Source organism: Crocodylus porosus, unplaced genomic scaffold (genome assembly GCF_001723895.1).
Source record: "Crocodylus porosus isolate Cpor-Errol unplaced genomic scaffold, CroPor_comp1, whole genome shotgun sequence".
NCBI classification, from domain to species: Eukaryota; Metazoa; Chordata; order Crocodylia; family Crocodylidae; genus Crocodylus; species Crocodylus porosus.
This window is the reverse complement of record NW_017728915.1, coordinates 4,229,082-4,248,177: the sequence shown is the minus strand read 5'-3', so window position 1 is coordinate 4,248,177 and position 19,096 is coordinate 4,229,082. Positions and strand designations below refer to the sequence as shown.

The 19,096-nt window shown below is 48.9% G+C and overlaps 1 protein-coding gene across 1 annotated transcript in view; it reads right to left on the bottom strand.

Annotated features, from left to right (window-relative positions):
* Positions 1-19,096, bottom strand: part of CARMIL2 (capping protein regulator and myosin 1 linker 2) — a 123,572-nt gene that overhangs the window by 53,305 nt on the left and 51,171 nt on the right. Inside the window, exons 21-27 of the mRNA XM_019535563.1 lie at positions 17,282-17,454; positions 13,264-13,332; positions 11,597-11,690; positions 11,409-11,504; positions 10,711-10,839; positions 4,250-4,363; positions 3,189-3,364 (exon numbers count right to left, since the gene is read on the bottom strand). Of these exons, the coding sequence (XP_019391108.1) occupies positions 3,189-3,364; positions 4,250-4,363; positions 10,711-10,839; positions 11,409-11,504; positions 11,597-11,690; positions 13,264-13,332; positions 17,282-17,454 (851 nt within the window). The remainder of the gene's footprint in view (positions 1-3,188; positions 3,365-4,249; positions 4,364-10,710; positions 10,840-11,408; positions 11,505-11,596; positions 11,691-13,263; positions 13,333-17,281; positions 17,455-19,096) is intronic.

Here is a 19,096-nt window from a genome sequence, read left to right as displayed (position 1 = left end):
CAAGGAAATACAGCATCCCTTGGAAGAACAGGCACCTGCCCTTCTGCAGCTTAGGCACACACAGAAGGGCACCAATTGTACCCAGGACTACTTGCACTGCAGAAGGGAGAGCTGCCACAGCCCAGGCAGCAGCGAGTGGGCAGCCCACATGGGGAGGCTGCCTGAATGCAATCTGCTTGTGCTGAGGCTTCGGGAGAGCTGCCGCCTTCATGCTGCCTGCTGTCAGCTCCTCAGTGACAGGGCACAAGCTGATCTCCCAACAGGGATGGGGAGAAGTGCTGTTGATCCCCATGGCGCAAGTCCTGCGGCAAGAAAAGCCCTGGAGCCCTGGGCTCCACTTCCTGTATGACTGGGGAGGAAGTGCAAAAGGACCTGGCTCTCCCTAAACAGAGCTGCCCTGCAACCAAGCCAATTAGGGAACTCAGCTGCGTCTCAGGGCATAGGTACAAAAAACTGAGCCAGCTCCCCACTGGTCCAGAAATTTGGTGATGGGGAAATGGTGGCAGATTAATTTCCACAGCACAGCCCAAAGCCATGGCAATGGATACTGCCACAATTCCTTCACCATCACATTTCTGAGCCCATGGGAAGCCCCATGATCTACGTGACATGGCCTTGCAAACCAAATCACACCAGTGAATAGGGTGGGTCTGCACCTGTGGACCGATTCTGCATGCTAACCCTGCACTGGATCAGGCCCATGGACCAACCCCGTGCTGTATCCAGCACAATGACTGGCCCCTCAGGGCCAGATGGGCTGAGCACTATACTAGAGGCTCCCATGTTCAGAGAAGGAAGTGTGAGAGGGAGAGATCAGCTTTTATGCACATGCCCCTCCCCTGACTTGCCCTCAAGCATGACTGCTAAAAGTCACTGGGAGCAATATGTGGATCAAAGATGTTATGTGCGATACTGAGTAAGCTCAGGTCCCACTGATTTCACTAGGAGATGCAGTTGCTCACTATTCTCAGGAATGAGCCTCTTCCTTATCAAAGGCTGGAAGGCAGGCATGAGAGCTAAGCTCTGGCTTGTGCAGCCTGCCCAGCTCTACCACAGAAGGGAGGGCACAGAATGCATGCTCCAGGAGAACAAGATTTCACTTCACTGAGGACAGGAAATACTTTGCACAGAGACAGTGACGGGTAGAAGGCATCCATGCGAGCCTGCCACAGTGCAAGTAAAGTGCTGCTACAGAGCAGTTCATCCCAGCAAACATATGCCTTTCTACTTTGCTCCCAGGGCTCCCACGGTCACCATGTAAGTCCTCACAGGATCTGTGGAAACCTGCCTCACCAGTGATATCTGTGCACCCAGTTTTGCTTTCCCAGCTGCCCACTCATGGAGCAGCATCCTGATCTGAGCCCTGCAGTTAGATCATGCCTTTTTTCAAATGGAGGATAGGGCAGAAGGAATCCATCCCACAGCCAGCCACATTGCTTATAGCTGATGAGGTGCATGGTGAACTGAGCTAGTCAAGGGAAAGTGTGGAGTGTGCAGGGGAGGCTCTGCATGATAAAGCCACATGCAGGAAGGCTGGTGCCAGGAAGCAAGCCTGCCCTCTGTGTGACAGGCTACCACAGCAGCAGCTGCAAATCCCAATAGAGGCTACTATTGCACCATGCAGACAACTACATCTCTGTTTCAACCCTGCTGAGCTGGGCTTGCTCACAACCCGCTGGGGTAAGGACTCTCTTTTTGGTAGACAAGTCAAGTAAGAGCTCTGCTATCTTTATGGCAGAGCCGACTCTGGGCCCAGTCTTGCATTTTCAGTCAAGGATAATGTAAAACTGGGACAAGATGACAGCAGCTCAGGTGCACGAGGTACTCACCCTGCCAGGATTCCTTCCCACATATTTTGCTTGACCATCAGCCTTTTGTTTGAGGCACCACTGCCCTGAGCTCCCTCCAACCAACACTCAGTGCTTAGGCAAAGTACTTTACTGCTCCAGTGCTGAAGTCAAGTATTTGCCAGGCTCTGGAAAGAGCAGGAGACAAGGCCTCCACTTGGTGACAGAAGCTGCAAGAGTAACTCAGTGAGCTGTGACATAGGGCAGCCCCTCAGCCAGCTTCCTACTTGCCATGTGCTTGCCTAGCCTACAAACCATGGAGCAGCCCCAATGATCTAAAAACGTGGAGACAGGAGCTGCTTCCCCTCCTCACAAAATTATTCTGGCTGATGACACTTCATGTGCTCTGGAGGTATTGTCAGATGCAGATTGTGCAGTCCTGAGGCAGATACAGACAGCCAGAGACAAGTGGAGGTGGCAGCACATTCAGAGAATGGATAACAATATTCCACACCTCTCATACAGATCTTCTCGTCTTCTCCTAAAAGAGGTGCCAAATAACTCTCCTGCCCCATGCAGCTCTGATCTTGGCCCTTTCACCCCATGCACTTCCTAGACTCCTTTCCTGGTAGACACGGAGCCTGCTCTTTATGAAAGCAAGGGAGACACCCCAGATTTGCCTGGGTGCATACAACTGCAGGTCTGGCCCTTGGTTGCTTTTCTCTGCATTCTAGTGCCAACAGTCCAAGTTCCCAGCCACCCAACCGCTCCTCCAAAGACCCTCTCATCAAGCCAATCTTTGCTCTCCCATGCTTTGTCTTATTTAGGATATGCCTACACTGACCTGACTGCAGATCATGTAGGTACGTCCAAGCTAGTTTTAAAGAAGCTGGTATGGGCTCCATTAGCTGTCCAGCCATGGTAGCACAAAGCTCAGGGAGTGAGAGAATTCAGAGTTCCTCATTGCCTTGGCTGTAATCCTCAAAGGACTAGCTAATTTAAAGCTAGCTTGGATGTGTCTACACCAGCTGTAGTCCCAGCTATACCTGCAGGGTAGATATCCCCTTAAACTGCAGGCTCTTTAGGTGCAGGAAGCTCACCTGGTCTACACTTGTAGAAGGCTATGCAAATTCACAGCACCATAGAAATGGTTGATGGCAGCAGCAATGTATGAACTTGCTGATGTCTAAGAGAAAAGTAAAGCATTGGCCAAGAAGATCCAGTTTATGCCTATCCCCTTTGCTCTGAGTACTGCATCTCAGCAGTTTACCATTCAGACAAGTGCAGCAGATGCTCTTTGGTTCTGGTGAGGCAACCACAACTGTTCACCAACAGGGATTTTTTTGTGGATCATATTTGAAACATGTTAGTAGTGACATTATAAAAACTGAGGGTACGCACTTTAGCTTGTTGAACACATCAGTGACCAGCTGGTCTAGGATGACGCTCAGGTTGAGGTGGTCCTGAAGAATGACCCTTTCAGACATTGCGTTGATCAGCTGATCCCGAATGCCACTTTTCTGCAGGATTTTGGGACACAGATTCTGTGTGGTATCCAGTGTGGCTTGCATCAACACCTGAAACATGAATAAAACCAGAGAAGAGACAGTAAACAAGGGTTGTGTTAGCATACATAGCTTGCTTTAATAAACAATCCATCTGTTACATGCTCAACTGCCACACACAAATATTGTTGTAGAATAGAATATTCCTTCAAAGCAAAAGCATCCACATGGCAGCCAATGGAGAAGGGACAGAGTGTGGATATATGGAAACTGTATATTCTATCATATTATGATCCACCCATTGATTTGTATGGGTTCAAGAAAGAACAATGTGTGCTGGAATGCAAAGTCCTCACTGCTCAGTACAGCTCAGGCCCTTCTACATGACAAAGCGAACAGGAGGGAAGGAGTTCTCAAAGGGCTTTTTTCTCCTGGTTGTTTTTAAATCAGACAGTCTGATCTTGTCTTCCACAGGTCCTGAAAAACTTGCTGGCTGAGAAGAGAGCTAGGATATGTCTGGTAACACATATTCCAAGGAAGTGAGATCTGGACGGCTGTGAGAAGAACCAGATTTTATTGAGATCATTCCAAAAGCTTTGGGTTTTGTTAGAAAATCTCTTTCTTAAACTCAGCAAAGCCATTCCCTCAGCAAAGGGACAGAGAGAATCTAAACCATAGCTTTGGGTTAGCCAACAAGACCTGCACTGAGCACAACAAAGACCAAAATTTTACATTCCTGATCTCAGAGGTTAAAAATAAATAAGGGAAGGGAGCATGCCCATGAAGTCTTTTCAGTCTAGCGGAGAGAACACAAACCAATCTCTGGGCAAGATCCTTGTCCATAGCCTTTTCCCAAACTGTGCAGTCTCTTTGCTGCCCAAGGCAGGCAATTGCCCAGGGATGTGCTTTGCTCCCTATCTGCAGTAGCAACAGTGCCAATACTGTTGCAGTGCCTACCTGAATCTCACGGCTGCAGGCCTGCGAGGCTTCTTCCGTGAGGCTTTCCAATTTATGCTGCAGTTTGCCATTCTGATAGGGAGCATCTCCTGCCTCATATAAGAGTGGCAAGATCTGTGGGGGAAAGAGACGTCTCAGAGGTGAATGGACCGGTCTCCGGAAGACCTAGAAAACCCACCAGGGCATGAATTATCCACAGATCAGCTTTAACACCTAGTTCTTCATTGCCATGTTAGTTAAATTTTCACTTACTCTACCCCACACAACATAAGCAAGCACTGCATAGGCTTCTGTCCCCTGCTGGCCACTCCTTGGCTTCCCGCAGCTCAGCCAACACAAAGGCCTCTGGCCACCATCTGCACCCTGCAGCTATTTCAGTCTCAGGCTGCTCCCAGCCCAACCAAGGCAGTTTTATTTGGATCTGCAGTTATCCCTGCTCCACCCAATGCCCTGTTCTCCCCTCTAGTGGGACTGTCTTGAGCACAGAATATTAATCATATCCATGAGCACATTGGGTGCTTGTACGCACAACAGAGATTTAGTCTACAGGGTTTTATTCTATGCCCCCTAAATTGAATTTTTAAAAATTCTTCTGTCACGTTACAAAAAAAGGACCTGGTTCTTTTTTTGTGGGGGAGAATTGGAGTCTGCCTGCAGCTGGGGAGGCGAGCTGCCAGCGGGCTGAGTGCCCCCTGAGCTGTAGGGGGCCCCAGTCCTTCCCTCCATGGTGATGGTGCCCCACAGGACCACCCAGGTGGGCTGCTAGTGGGCCGGGTGCTGCCCCAGCTTGGAAGAAGCACCCAACCCAATCCAATCCAACCGTTCTCCAAGCCCACCCAGGGAGCAGGACCTGGCAGGCTTCCAGCAGTGGGCTTGAGGAACGGTTGGATTGGGCTGGGTGCTGCCTCTGAACTGGGGCAGCACCCAGACTGCTAGCTGCCTGCCTGGGAGGCCCCAGGGGGCACTGCTGTTGTGGAGGGAAAGACCAGGGCCCACCACAGCTCAAGGTCCACTGGCAACTTGCCCCCTGGCCATGGGAGAGGTGGGCAGGCTCTGTAGGAAAAAAGGATAGGACCCCTCACCACTTCTGCCTTCAACAGCTGTCTGAAGCAGCAAGGAGCCCAATCCTTTATTTCTGTGGAGCCTGCCTGCCTCTCCCATGGCTGGGGAGTGAACTGACAGCTGCGATGCATCACTGCAAACTAAACTACCTCCAAATGCACCCAACAATGCAAATTCATCCAAAGCTGGCACACGTCTAACGTGCAATACCATTAAGCCACACAAGTCACACGTACAAACGTCCACCAGTTTCAGGATACCCGCCCCCCCCAAACTTTTTGCCAGGCTAGGCTAGGGTCTGAACCAATCTAGACATTTCTACCCTTTCTTCCAAGATCTCCACTTCTCTCTCCTTATCTCTTTGTTGATTACTCTTTATTGACTGCCTGCTCCCTTTTGTTGTTTGCCTAACAGACAGAGCTAGGTCAAGTCACACTGCTCCCTTGAGGCTGATACCCTCCTGCCCTTTCTGTCATCTTCACAGCATTGACAGCATCATCTTGGATGAAATTTCACTGGAGCTCTTCGATGCTCCCCCCAGTGAGACAACAAGCACTGTCCTGTGTTTATCCCACTGTCTGGTCACTTTGAGTATAGTTGGCTTTGGAAAAGTCACTGGCTTCCCTGTTTTGTGACAATTCTGAGGACCATCTACTGATATCTGAAGGGAATATAGGGCCACTGACATCAACTGAGTGGGAAAAGCAGGTGGTAAAAAAATATAACCATTATATCCACAGCCACTGACACAATCATGAGGGGCAGCTGAGTGACACACACAGATCTCTCTGCCTCACTCCTCCAGCTCTGCTGTTTGTCTTGCTATACCCAAGTGGAACTGCTTTAGATCCCTCTACAGCTCAAAAGAGCGTGTTTCCCATCCAGGCAAGGTGCTGAACATACAGCAGGTGGAAATTAGAGGTGTTGTTGCACTAGCTCATCCAACAGTTTACAGGGAACATTTAACCCCTTCACCACTGGCATGACTTCAGCCAGGACAGTCCCTGCAGATCCCAGGCTGGAGTTCCCCTGGGTAGGACTGGAAAGTCTGCAGTCCATCGCTAATCCATGCCAGCTCCCTTCAGGTGAGAAGCTGCAGCCAAAAGTTCACCCACTCTAGCATGTCAGCTCAGATCACTCTCTGCTAAGAACTGCTGCAGTATTAGCACTTTCAGCTGAATGAGAAAGCTAACTTTACTACCTGAACAGGAAACCCACAGCATTTACAAACTTTTCTCTACAGAGCCAGAGGCAAACACAGACACGCTCCTGACACTTCCAATAAATTCCCTGGGTAAGGAGTTATTAAGACCAAGAACAAGAGCAGTGACTTAGGAGTAATAATCATGGCTGCCTTAGCTGAGCCCTCATGGAGGCATCACCTTCCCATCCTGAGGTACCCAAACCACCACAAAACACCAGCTGCATCCAGCGGCTTTTGGACCTGTATCACCATGCTGACCTTATTCTTATCAGCTTTGGCATGTGTGACTTAGGAAGGCCAGGCCAGCACAGCCAGGACAGGACCAGAGCAGCCTGGTTCTACTGCTCTCTGATCAGATGAAAATGCCTGCAATGGAAAAGCAAAGCAGACCGTGTTTGGGCCTGTGTCAGAGCATTGTGGCAGGAAAGAGTTAAAGCCATTTGATTCCCTTAATTATGCATCTCCTGAGTGGCAGATGTTTGCATTTTCTCAGCTTAGTTCTGACTGAATTTTCTGGCTGGCTAATGGAGGTTTGTACTAATTACAATGTTCTCACAAGGCCTTTCCTCCCCACACAACTGATATTTGCCTGAGTCTTCACTTCGTCATAACAGGTTATTTGTCTGAGTCTTCTCAAGGTCTGAATCCTCCATGGGAGGCAGGGACTCCATGAAGGTTGTGCAGGACCACAGCCACACCTTGTTCTGCTCTCTCTGGGAGGGGTCCTTTCCTAGGGATGTACCTGCATCTGCAGGCAGGGGGTTGTGGAGGACAACACAGGTGGGAGCATTGCCCTCCTCCACTGTGGCTATCTTGGGGATCCCCATCCCTGCAGGCCCTAGAAGACACATGGGAAGGGCTTTGCCTGAGTAAGGCAGATGGCTTGATGAGCTACAGGAAGCTTCTTGAAACCTCCAATCCCAACTGAAATCTGGGAGAGAAAGTGTGGGACCCCTGTGAGACTTGGGAAGCTAGAGCATTCCCAGGATGTCTGCACCTGATGAGACTGCTTGCTTGATAAGGGCCACCTCCCCATCCTCACTTTCTTCCCCCATGGAGTGTCGGCCACCCAACAAGCCTGGGTGGAAATGCTGGCTCCTTTTGGTCCATTGGTATCTGGGATCTGCCAAGTGCAGTAAGTATGGGGTTACTGCAAAGAGCTTAAGATGGCTGGCCAGGCAATACTCTTCCCATCAGTGGTGGCAAGTTAGACTATGAACTGTGTCTGTGAAGGGGTTGCAACAAGTTTCCCCAGGACTACAGATGAACAGGATGCTGCACCCCTCTGCCCACCTGCCTGACTATCTCCTATCACTGACACCTTCCCAAGCCTCATGCTAACCCTACTCCTCCAGTTCACAGCAAGGGAACATCTTAGGAGGTCTACAAGAGCTTTGGTGGGGCACAAAGCCTGGAAAGGCTTCCCCTCAGTAAATAAATTAATCCAATCCCCATTCCCAACTCTGAAGTTAAGAGCTGTCAAAGAAGAATCCTTCTGGCACCTGGCAGCTGGAAGCAGAGATGGGAGACATTTTTCAGTTAAAAAAAAATGCACTTTGGCAACGCCAAAACATTTTGCAAATTTGTGTCAGTTTTGCAAAACTGTTGTGCTGAAAAACAAAATATTTGAAAAGGCTTAAACAGGTTTCACTGCCACATGTTCAAAACAAAACATTTCCTTTTTCTTCAAATCTCTTCAGTTTTATTGTAAAACCTTAAACCCTCTAAGTCTCAGTACTGCTTTCCATCAAAAACAAAACTTGGGTTCACCAATTCCATTTTGATTGCACAGAACTGCCAGCCAAGTCGGGGAAAAAAAAATCAGCTCCCCACTTATATCCTCTTTCACTGGAAAGTATTCAGTTACCTTCCTCGATTTCTCCTCAAACTTAAGTTCTTCTGCCCTTTTCTCTGTGGACAAGCCCCTGATAGCAGGATTTATTCATGTAGCAGGCTTGCCTATCTTCTCCTGACTCCTCGGGCTTAGAGAACTGCCAAAGCGATTGGTGGGGCAAACCCACCAATCAGAGACTAGCAGGGGAGGAGCCTAGGGAGGAGTCTGCCCCACCCCTACATCGGGGTGAGGCAAGGAGTGGACCTAACTGAAGACTGCACTCCACCTCCCCCTGATTCGCCAGTCTTCAATCTGGTGGTGGAGCCCCAAAAGTGTATAGCACAGCACATGGGGGGGAAGAGACAATGAGGGACGGAGAAGAAAGAAGCTGGGGCTGAGGAAAACCTGGGGAAGAGCTACCCAGGGGGTGCTTCCTGTTACCCTGAAGAGCCCAAAGACTCCACCGTCAGATGGGAATGGCAGGCAGCCATGTCCCCAGTCCCTTGCCATGAGAGAGCATGGTAAGCCAGCATAGGCATCACTGTATGGAGGGTCCAAGAGGGACAGGGACCTTGGGAGCCACTCGAGGTGGCTCAGGTCTCCAACCCCGGCATGAGGCCAGCACCAGTGCAGACGCCACCAGTGACAATGCATAGGGGGTGCTCGTTACCCAGTGAGAATGCTGGTGCACCCTGACAGCCAGCATTCCCAGGCAGGGTGGAGCAGCCGAGAGCACTGGTGCCCCCCCGACAGCGCCAGCTGGGGGAGTGGGGGCACCATAAGTGGTCTCCTCATGGCCAATCGCACTCACCTGGAAGTGCCAGCTGTGCACTGCTGCCACTTGCAGGTTGGTGGGATTGGCCACGGGGGACCCCACCCAGTTGCTGACTGTCTGCTGGGGTGGGGGGGCGGGGCGGCAAGTGCCCCCCACGACTCAGGCTAAGTCATTGTCAGGCTGAGGGCCTTTGGAGGGGGCAGGGGGCAGTTTGGGCCCCATTCTCCACTGCTGGGTGCGGGGGCCCATGGACAGCACATCCTCCACAGTACAGTGGGCCTGTACTGGAGCCCCAGCCCTGGGCACTCACAAGGTGGCCAAGGCACACAACTGGCTGAGCAGGCTGAGCCATCCAGGCATGCGAGCCAGCCACAGACCTAACGTGGGGACTGAGACAGAGCGCCCACTGTAGAAGCCACTTGCCTAGCTGTGGACGAAACCCCAGGAACCCCTTACTGGACCCTACTCACCAGGAAGCGCAAATTCTCAGGCAAGTGGTTTCCCACCAGGGAGGATCATAGTGGATAGCCCCATCGGAGGGGTTTAATGCTACAGAGAGAGAGAGACTCCTCTAGAGCGGGGTATTTGGGATTACCAGATATTCTGAAGTGTTTTTTAATTGCTTGCTGTCTTATATTTTGGAGTGTTTATTAACTGTTTATTGTGCTTTATAATTTGGGGTGCTTACCCATCAATTGTTGGGACATACTACCATCTGGGAACCTGTGGGCGAGGTTTCTCTCATGGGTCTTGGGGGACTGCTATACTTACCTGTTCTGTTATTTGCTGACTTGAAAGATAAATATTTACATATAATATATTCATCACTTATCCAGTTTATTCTATCCCCTCCTCTTTCATTCTACACCTGAATAAACCATGTATATAGTTACGATATTATGTCCTGGTCTTCCTCTAGAGACACTGGAGACGGGGAAGCTGCGAACAAGCTGCAGTTTCCATCTCCAGCACGTACGCTCTGCTGACCATCCTCATCTACTGGAGAGGGGAGTACACTCTCTGGTACACCTGGGTTACATTCACATTAAGTTCCTGTTTCCCAGGAAAAGAGCTAGAAACTGTTTTGTTTAATTCAAAGGGAAACTCTGGTCTCCTGATGACAACCTCGTTTGATTTCTGAGCCTCTGCCATGGTACAGTTTACATACATGTAACTACTTTTAAAATTAGAGTTTCAATTTATCTTTCCCACTGGGTAGCTCAGCCAGGGTAGCTCCTACACTTTTTATCACAAGACGAGGAGACTCTGGGAGACACGCTTTGGAGTTCTCCATTTTTGTGTGTCCAATCCATGTCACATTTGCTAGGATTAATTCTACCCCAGCCCCAAACCTAATGCACAAATTTTGACAGGGATTTTCCTTTGTTTGTTGCAGCAGGGGAAAAGGGAACAATACTGGACTTAAGACAGAAGTGCGATCAAAGTCCTAACAACTGGGTGGGAAGCACGATTCTCCTTTATCTGATCTTCTTCAGGACTAGGCTAAAAGGCAGGCAGGAATGGCCAGAGTGGTGGGAACAGCATTGTGGTGCACATCAAGAAGCAGTAATAAATCAGAAACTTACACTGATGGAATGGTTTGCATTCTTAATGGCTTCCTCTGCACTGAGGATATCAGCTTCCACCTCTCTCCCCTGGCATGAGTTCAGAACATCGATGTGCTTCTGTACACTGAGGCACAACTCATTCACCATCTAAAGCACAGCACAGCCAGTGGTTATACATCAGGGTATGGCTACAGCAACCCTGCAGTCTGAAGAAAGATGGCCTTGTTTCTGAGGCATAGGCCTGGTATGCAAGGGCTCCATGACCAATTCACTGGGTGACATTTGGGAAGGCCACTGAACCTGTACCGTGCCTCAGTTTCCCCAGCTACAGAACAGGAAGCCTGGCCTTTGCCTGCTTCTCCAGGAGGTTGTGAAGATTTGCTTATTGGTATACAATTAGCAAGAAGGGCAGACATTGTCATCCCCTGACACTAATATTGCTATAGCTAATTGTGAGAGCAGACCATGGTACCAGCTAAGGAGGGGCAGGGGCTTCATTCTGTTCTGGTGTTTGCCATCCAGAAGCAGACTGCTGGGTTCAATCCTGCCAGCACTGAGTGCAGAAAAAGGTGCAATTTGCATGAGTTACATCCACGTAACTCCAGTTACAACCCCAGTGCACTCTAGGGCCCGACCACCATTCCCTCAGACTTCCAGTCCTCAGCTGGTTCCGAGACAGGTGCAAATCAAGACTCTGGAGTTTAGCTCCCCTTGACCTGTTCAGATGAGCTGGTCATAATCCCCTGCTGTAGCCGAAAGGTTTGCTTGGGCAGAGTTCGCCGCATCTGGTTCCTCATTAGGCAAGATTGTATCTGCAATGTGCAAAAAGCCATGTCAGCAAGAAGGGTTTGGAGCCACAGGATCAGTGAGCAGCATCAGGCCCAGCCCTGCTCAAGAAACCAACCTTGTGCACCGCTTCTTCTGTTTTTTCTGGATTGTTCCGATATGCTTGCATCACATCACTCATTGGCAAAGGCATGGACTTCAGGGTGTAATTCCTAAGGAGGCAACATTATTTAGTTAAGATTAGAAGAATATCTTGAATTGTGATGGTTCTTGTATTCCCACAATGCTGTCTGATCGTCACACCCATGGAGGAGAAGTGCTGGTACTCCCTGCTGGGGGAACATCAGCACCCTTGCACAGAGCTCTGGCTCAGGTTATCTTCATAACCTCCATCATGAAGGTACAGTGCGAAGGGGCGGAGGGGGGACAGGAAGACAGACATTTACTTGCCAGCTCAAATCACTGTGCATTTCAGACCAGAGCCCCGCACAATTAGCTTTGTCCTAGCTGAAAAACCAACTTGGCTCAAATGCACTATTAAATTATGCGCAAATAAAAACTAATTGTGTATTGTACTACTAGATATCACCTCACAACTGAAGATTTCAAAGCACTTCTACCTAAACTATGCATGCTTTTCCTAACTAGGTGCTTACATGTTTGCTTTCACCGTGGTATCCAAGTACCATCCATGTAACAAATTTAGCCTGTAGTAGTTCCAGCAGGGAGGAAATCAGTATCCCTGTTTTATACATGGCAATCTCAGGCATGAAGGGATTATTAAGACCAAGGCTGTATAGCTAGGCCATGGCAGTGCCAGAAAGTAGATTCAGATTTTCCAAATCTAAGAAAAATACCTTAACCCCAAGTCCATTTTATTCCTCAGATGTTAGTAAAGTATAATTATCCCATTTTAAAAGGGCAAGGTGGTGAAGAACAGTTATTTGCCTAAAGCCATACAATGAATCTGGCAGACCTGTGAAGAGAATGCAGGTCTTTATTCATAGTCTTTTCCAGAAGCCAACCCCCCCCTCCCCCTGCTAAGTCAGAGCTATGTTGCTGACTTACGATGCACAGACACTATCCTCTGAACCAGGCCTCTAGTTTGACTATAACTCACAGAAAGGGGGAATGCAAGTGGATGCAGTACCTAAATTATGCTGTAAAGCTGCCAAGGTTACTGACATCCTGCAAGGGAGCCATACCACTTTATTTGCAGCTTGAATTCCAGATGGATTTGGATCATAAAGTTCTAATCCAAAAACTGGATCCAAAAGTTCAAGAGGCCCTGACCCAACTTCTGGCCCATTTCTACTGTGGGTGGGACTTATTATTCATGGAGAAGTCAAAAGAAAAAATGGCTGTCTGATCCTGCCTACTGAGGTCCTCTCAGTGGATTGTCACTTCCAGGTGCTGCACCACAAAAGTGCTGTAGAAATTTTTTTTCCCCCAAAATATTGCAGCTCTTGGTTGGATACTGCTCCTCCCAATCTCAGGCAGGGGCTTCTAAGCAGCCAGGCTGATTTTCAAACATCACCACTGACAGCATTATCCATGAACTATAAAAGGTAGTAAAAACTCTGGCATATTACTGCCTCTGCTTTCCAAAGGAGCTTGAGGTAAAGGACCCATATTTTCCAAGAATGCATCCTTAGCACTTTCTGAAAAACTAATATTTTTAAGATGCTTCAAATGGAGGATACATCAAATTCATTCATGCCCTCAGCAGCAAATCCTGCAGGATGGCACTAAGGATCTAAGGCAGAGACTCATCCACTCCCCTACCTTTCCAAAGCATGTGCAACATCAAGGAAACCATTTGCTGTTGTGTTGTTTCTGTCCCATATGACTGTCCTGGGAAGAGAAGAGACATGTGAGACCCCTTCCAAGAAACAGTTCTCCTTAGGACCTGTTCTCTAGGTGAATTAGAAGCAGAGATGGGGCCATCTCAAAGGCAAACTTCCCCAGACACCCAAGCAAGCTTGTTCAGTCCATTTCAAGGGGACAGAGGATTATATTCTCCACTGCAGGGTTGCCAACTTACAACCACCTGGACTGGATCCAGTCCAAGGAACCACTGGATCTGGGCCACGCAGCTTGGGCTTCACAGGTGTTTGGTAGCAGGAGCTTTGCCTGTCCTGCATTGCTCTGTGGCTGGGTACCTGGGAACTTTCCCATGCTGGGCCCAAACTGGGCCCAAACTGGGCAACTGGGAGAAGCAGCAGTGGAGGGGTCCTAGCACTAGCCTACCCTGGACCCAAACTGGGCCATTTCAGCCAATGGCTGGAAAAGCACTCCCTTCCAGGGCTTCTAAATCCAGGACAGGATTTGAAGAGATCCTGCAGGCAATTTTAGGAAGCACAAGCAGCATTAGTCATCTGGGAGTTGGAAAGAACCACAGGCTCTGTCTGTTCCCAGTAGCCTCAATGAAAGATGCCCTTTATATGCAGCCCAGGCTTGCCTCTTCTCTACTGCAAGGAATGTTATAAAAACCGCAAATCAACCCACAACTTCTTACTGAGGTGTATTTGAATAGGCTGGGAGGAGTAGTGCCCAAACACTTCTTGCCCTACTGTGGCTCTGGATAGTGTGAAAAGCCAGTGGAACTGCAATTACCTTCAGTCAGAGAAAAAATGAACCCAGCAACTCACCTGTGCGGTTTGCTAGTCAATTTACTAACACTATTCAGAGCAGTGAGGCTCCCATGCTGAGAGAAGGCGTTTTTTCAGGTTCTCATTATGCAAACAGCCCCATTAAGCACAAGACTGAGAATTAATTGAGTCTGCTCCTCATTCTAATTAGAACACTCTAGCATCACCAAAGCATCATGTATAAGCCCCTACGGGTTTTAAAAATGACCACTGGGGCGCTTTAACTAAAGCTTCTCAAATGAGCTTTAGTTAAAGCATCCCATAGCCATTTAAAATGTATGGGGGCTTAATACATGTGGCACTGTGGCATTTTAATTAAAGCAGCTCTCCAGCAACCATTCTAATTAAAATGCTCCCCCACCCCCAACCCTGAGCTTGTGTATAGGCACCCAAAAGAGTGGTTACACCTCAGTAACCCAAGCAACTCTGGGGAAAGTAGCAGGGCTAGGGTAAAGCATCTGGGTTGCCCCACTTCCTTCTGTGTTATGTGGAAGGGTGCTAAGGGGCACAGCTGTCCAGACTTGCACTATGACTTGGTCTGAGCTGAGAGGAGTCAAGGAGCAGCCATTCTTTCCCTCTCAAAGCAGAACAACTTCCCAAGCAAAGCACAAGACAATGGCAGTAGGAATTCCCCTCCTCAGGCCCATCTCACTGCTGAAGGGGCTTGGAGCCAATCAGTGACAGTGGTGCAGGAGAAATGCCCCACTCCACCAATAGCAGTTTGGGTAAGGGCAGCACAGGACTAACCAGGAGCCCTGTGGGATGGACAGTGCCATTCTCATACACCTTTGACATACCGGATGTCAGGCCAGGTCCCTTTCTATGTTCCAAGGGGCTGATGGATCCAACAGCTCTCACCTTCTCCCAGCTGCCTACCCATAGTGCCTAACAGGGAGACAGACATACCAACAATCACAGGGTTTCCCTTTAGAAGCTACAAACCCTGAATTCATAGCCCTGGTTCCTACCCTGTCCATGATGCTGCTTGAAGTGCATGCAGAGGGCTGCCAGGTAATGGGATAATTTGTGCTGATAGGCACTGGCATGGAGATGCAGTTGTAGAGTAACAGACACCTGCTATGGAGGCTTAGCCATTACATCATCCATGCATCACTAGCACATAGAATTTTAAGACATGCTTATTTAGGACCAGCTGATAACTGAGAATGTGCTTAACAGGAATGATAGTCTATCTAGAGACTGGCATAAAGTAGAATACATACTAAATCTTTATAAGCATCAACTAGTCATTGGAAACAAACACAGGCTCAGAGGTGGATCCAGGGGAGCTGCTTTGGGATGGTCACACCTCCTTTCCATAACAAAGGTCATATGCCAGCTTTTCCACTTCACTGTGCCTGGTCTCCTGTGGTGCCTGAGGCACTGCTGGAGCCCTGGCCTGGAGTGAGACATCTGGGGAGACCAAGCAGGCAGCAAGTGAGGAAGCAGGAGCTGCTGTCCCCAGCTGAACCAGGGTGTGGGAAGCCCTAGGACTACTCCTGACCTGCTCTAGCTGGGGACTGTGGGGAGCAGCTGAATGGAGGTGCCAACTCAGCAGTGGTGGCCAGGTTGAGTCCCTGTCCCCCCTCCCCCACCACATTTCCCCCCTGGCCCAAGGGCTCCAGCTGCAGGGAGGGCTGGGCAGGGCTGACAATAGCAGCATCCATAGGTCCCCCACTTCCAGCACCTGCTCCTAGACTCTGAAGGGACACCTCAGGGGTGGGGCAAGGAATGGGAGCACTTGGAAGAAGGGATTGCCTACTGATATCTAATGGTAGGCCTGGGAATCTGGGAGTGTGGCGAACAGTGGTCATAAACTGCTACAGAATCAGGGGCCCTGAAGCCCCAGTGGACATGGCCATCAGCATCAGGGGGCTGCGTGAAGACAGTGCACCACAGCCTTGGTTAACCATCTGGCCTGCCACTGCTTGCATACCTCTACTATCCAGCCAGCAGCTGCTTGCCCCACAGCTACTGTGGTGGCTGCCTTGGTAATCAACACCACCATCCTGAGTCCCAGGCTAGATCTAGTCTGTAAGGAGTCCTGAAGTTTGGATCCAGCTCAGGGCACAAATTGTAACACCCCTGTGCTAAACAAGTCACTGATCCTTTCAGTGCCTCAGCTTTTCCATCTATACAATGGCATGGACCTGCGGCAGGGAGGTGGTAAGGATGCTTCAAGGATTGGAAAGTGCCCAGACACTACAGTGAGACACAAGACAAATATCTTGGGCACATAGAGAAGGAGCACAATCAGAACCCAGGAGAGGGTATTTAGAAGAACTAAAGATGCTAATAATAAGAGTCTTTATCGACTAATCACTGTAAGGGGAGAAGATATGGTATGGGGTGGAAGGAAAGGGAGTGTGGATAAGATCGAGGTGGCTTGGCTGGGGAGGTGTGAAAGGACTTGTGATTAGCTGTAGAGCCTATCCTGGGTTCCAGCTCATGATTCTTTAAGACAGAGTTTGAACAGAAGTGGCTCCAGACTTATCTGCATGGAGACTTCTGCTGCTCTTGCAGTCCTGGGGCAAACCCTAATTCTCCAACTACACTGGCACATCCATGCTGCTGGCAGAAGTGTCAGTGCAGATGAGGCACTGGGAACTTAGAGGGAGGCGGCTCCAAGCTCATGAAGCAGCACTACTTAAAGCAACCGTAAGGATTTCTGGAGAGAAGAGGCCTTCCCAAGGTGAATGAAGCATCTGACTTGGCAAGCGGAAGATGAGATAGTCACAGAGGGACAGGAAAAAAGGGAAGGAAATGAGGAGAAGTTTCTCTCAGCTGACCCACAAGGAAGCAGTGTTAGGCACAGGGAGTCCAAGGTAAGAAGAAGAATGGGGGGGAGTGCTAAGTAGGAGGGAAGAGGGAAGGAATCTACCATGAATTTGATTGATTCCACTTGGTTACTGAAAGCACACAGAAAGTGATCCAGCACTCAGACTGTCCCATTCAATCCAGGAGCTCTGTGGCCCTTCCAGAGACCTTCACTCTTTCTTCTTATCCAAGCCCCCCCAAGTTGGCATCCACTTCATTAGCTGTGGAAGCCTCATGCAGCACTTTCACTGTAGCCAGGACAGTGCCAGGGCACACCACACCCCTACACATGCCCAGAGAGCAACAAAGGAAGTAGGGGGTCCAGATCCTTTTACCTGAGCTTTGTGTTGATCTGCAGGGCCTTGGCTAGCATCCTGGCTCCTGTGTCACCCATTGTGTTCCCGCTGATGTCCAACTTGGTAAGGCTAGTGTTACTGCCCAGGGCATTCAGAAGGACATTGGTTCCTAATTTCAGCCGTGAGTCAGCTACTGACAGGGACTGAAGAGGCTGGAAATAAAATAAAATAGGGAGAAGTGTCTAGGCGTGCCTGGTAATGCAGGATCCTGGTTTCTCTCACATGTGCATGATCTCACTGCACAGATGGAAACCTGGTGGCTGCCAGTACAGTAAGATTTGTAGGTCCCTTTCCTCCCCCAAACCCCCTGTGCAGAAAGGAGAAAGCTAGTGAATGGCAGAGTTCCCCCAAAAAGTTCCTTCTGAAGCATCCATTGCCCTCCACATGCTTTTTGATCTCCAAGCTGCATGCTGGGTCTCTCAGTGTGCTGCTTTGTAGTTTCATTGTGATATGGGCCTTGGCAGTCACTAACTGCAAGGGAAAATAATAATGAGAGCAAATTTGAGCCAGATCAAGATATCACATCTCACCAGAACCTGGATGTAGCAACTGGAAGTCTCTCTCATAAGGAGGACAGGTATGAGTGAGAAACCCCCATAGCATCATAGGAAATCCTGAACTTCTGGAGATTGTCTAGTGTCATCCCCTACTCAAAGCAAGACCATCCCTATCCAAACCATTCTATACAAATCCTTGTCTAACCTGTTCTTAAAACTATACAAACAAGTCTATCATACAATTACAAGACACATAGCCCAAAGATACCATGAACACCCCCAACCTTTCACAGGTAATGCCAGAGGAACAGAGCACTGTCAATGACCTGCCAATGCAAGGATTGTTAAATATACTCAAGATACCCAAGGAAGAGGACCATGCCCCCTGCTACAGAGGAAGACAAAAACTCCCTATAGTCTATACCAGTACAACTATGGGATAGAATTCTTCTTGACCTCAAATATGGTGATCAGTCTGCCTCCAAGTAGAGGGGCAAGGCCCTCTAACCAGGAACCTCTAGGTTTTAGTCCCAATAGAAGCATCGGTACATCCCAGACAATATCTCTAGCTTTTAGTGCAAAATCCCCAGCCCTTACTTACATCCAGTGCTTCTGAGGAAAGCAAAACAATCCCCAACAGCTATAGCAACTGGAGGGGGAAGATTTCTTCCTGGTTCCATGTGTAACCAGCAGAGCCCAGAAATTTTAAAAAAAACCCAGATATCCTCTACCCTGTTCTACAATTTAGAGACCGCAAACAGCTCCACACATCACCCTCCCTTTCTGTCATCCTTTCCCCCCAAAAAACTAATCCCAGCTCCTTTGAGCTTCTTCTGTAACTAAGTCAGTTGTAGAACTGCTTCATTTTGCTGCTAAGCATGGTTCTCTCCAAAATCGATTTGCTCTGGGCTGCAGAGCCTCCCAGGCGGCATGAATAGGATATACTCCCTTGCAGTCCAGCTAGAACCTTTAAAAGTTCCCAGGAGAGTTACCTCCCCCATGATGGGATCATCCTCACCTGCTCACGTGACTGCTACTATTGGTGCAAGCAGTCATAACAGGTAGAGAATGAGGATGGAGGCAGGTTACTTAGTCTGCACAGTTTCCCCTTCTGCACACTGTACATGTTTTATTTCATAACTGCCATGTGGCATTTTTCACATTTATGTAACTTTGTAGTCTTATCTTTTGAGTCAGCCCAAACCAAAATGTTTGTTTAGTAATAGCTATAACCGAAATCCTAGGAACCGAAATTCCTATAACCGAAATCCTATCCTATCCAAGTATTTTATATCTG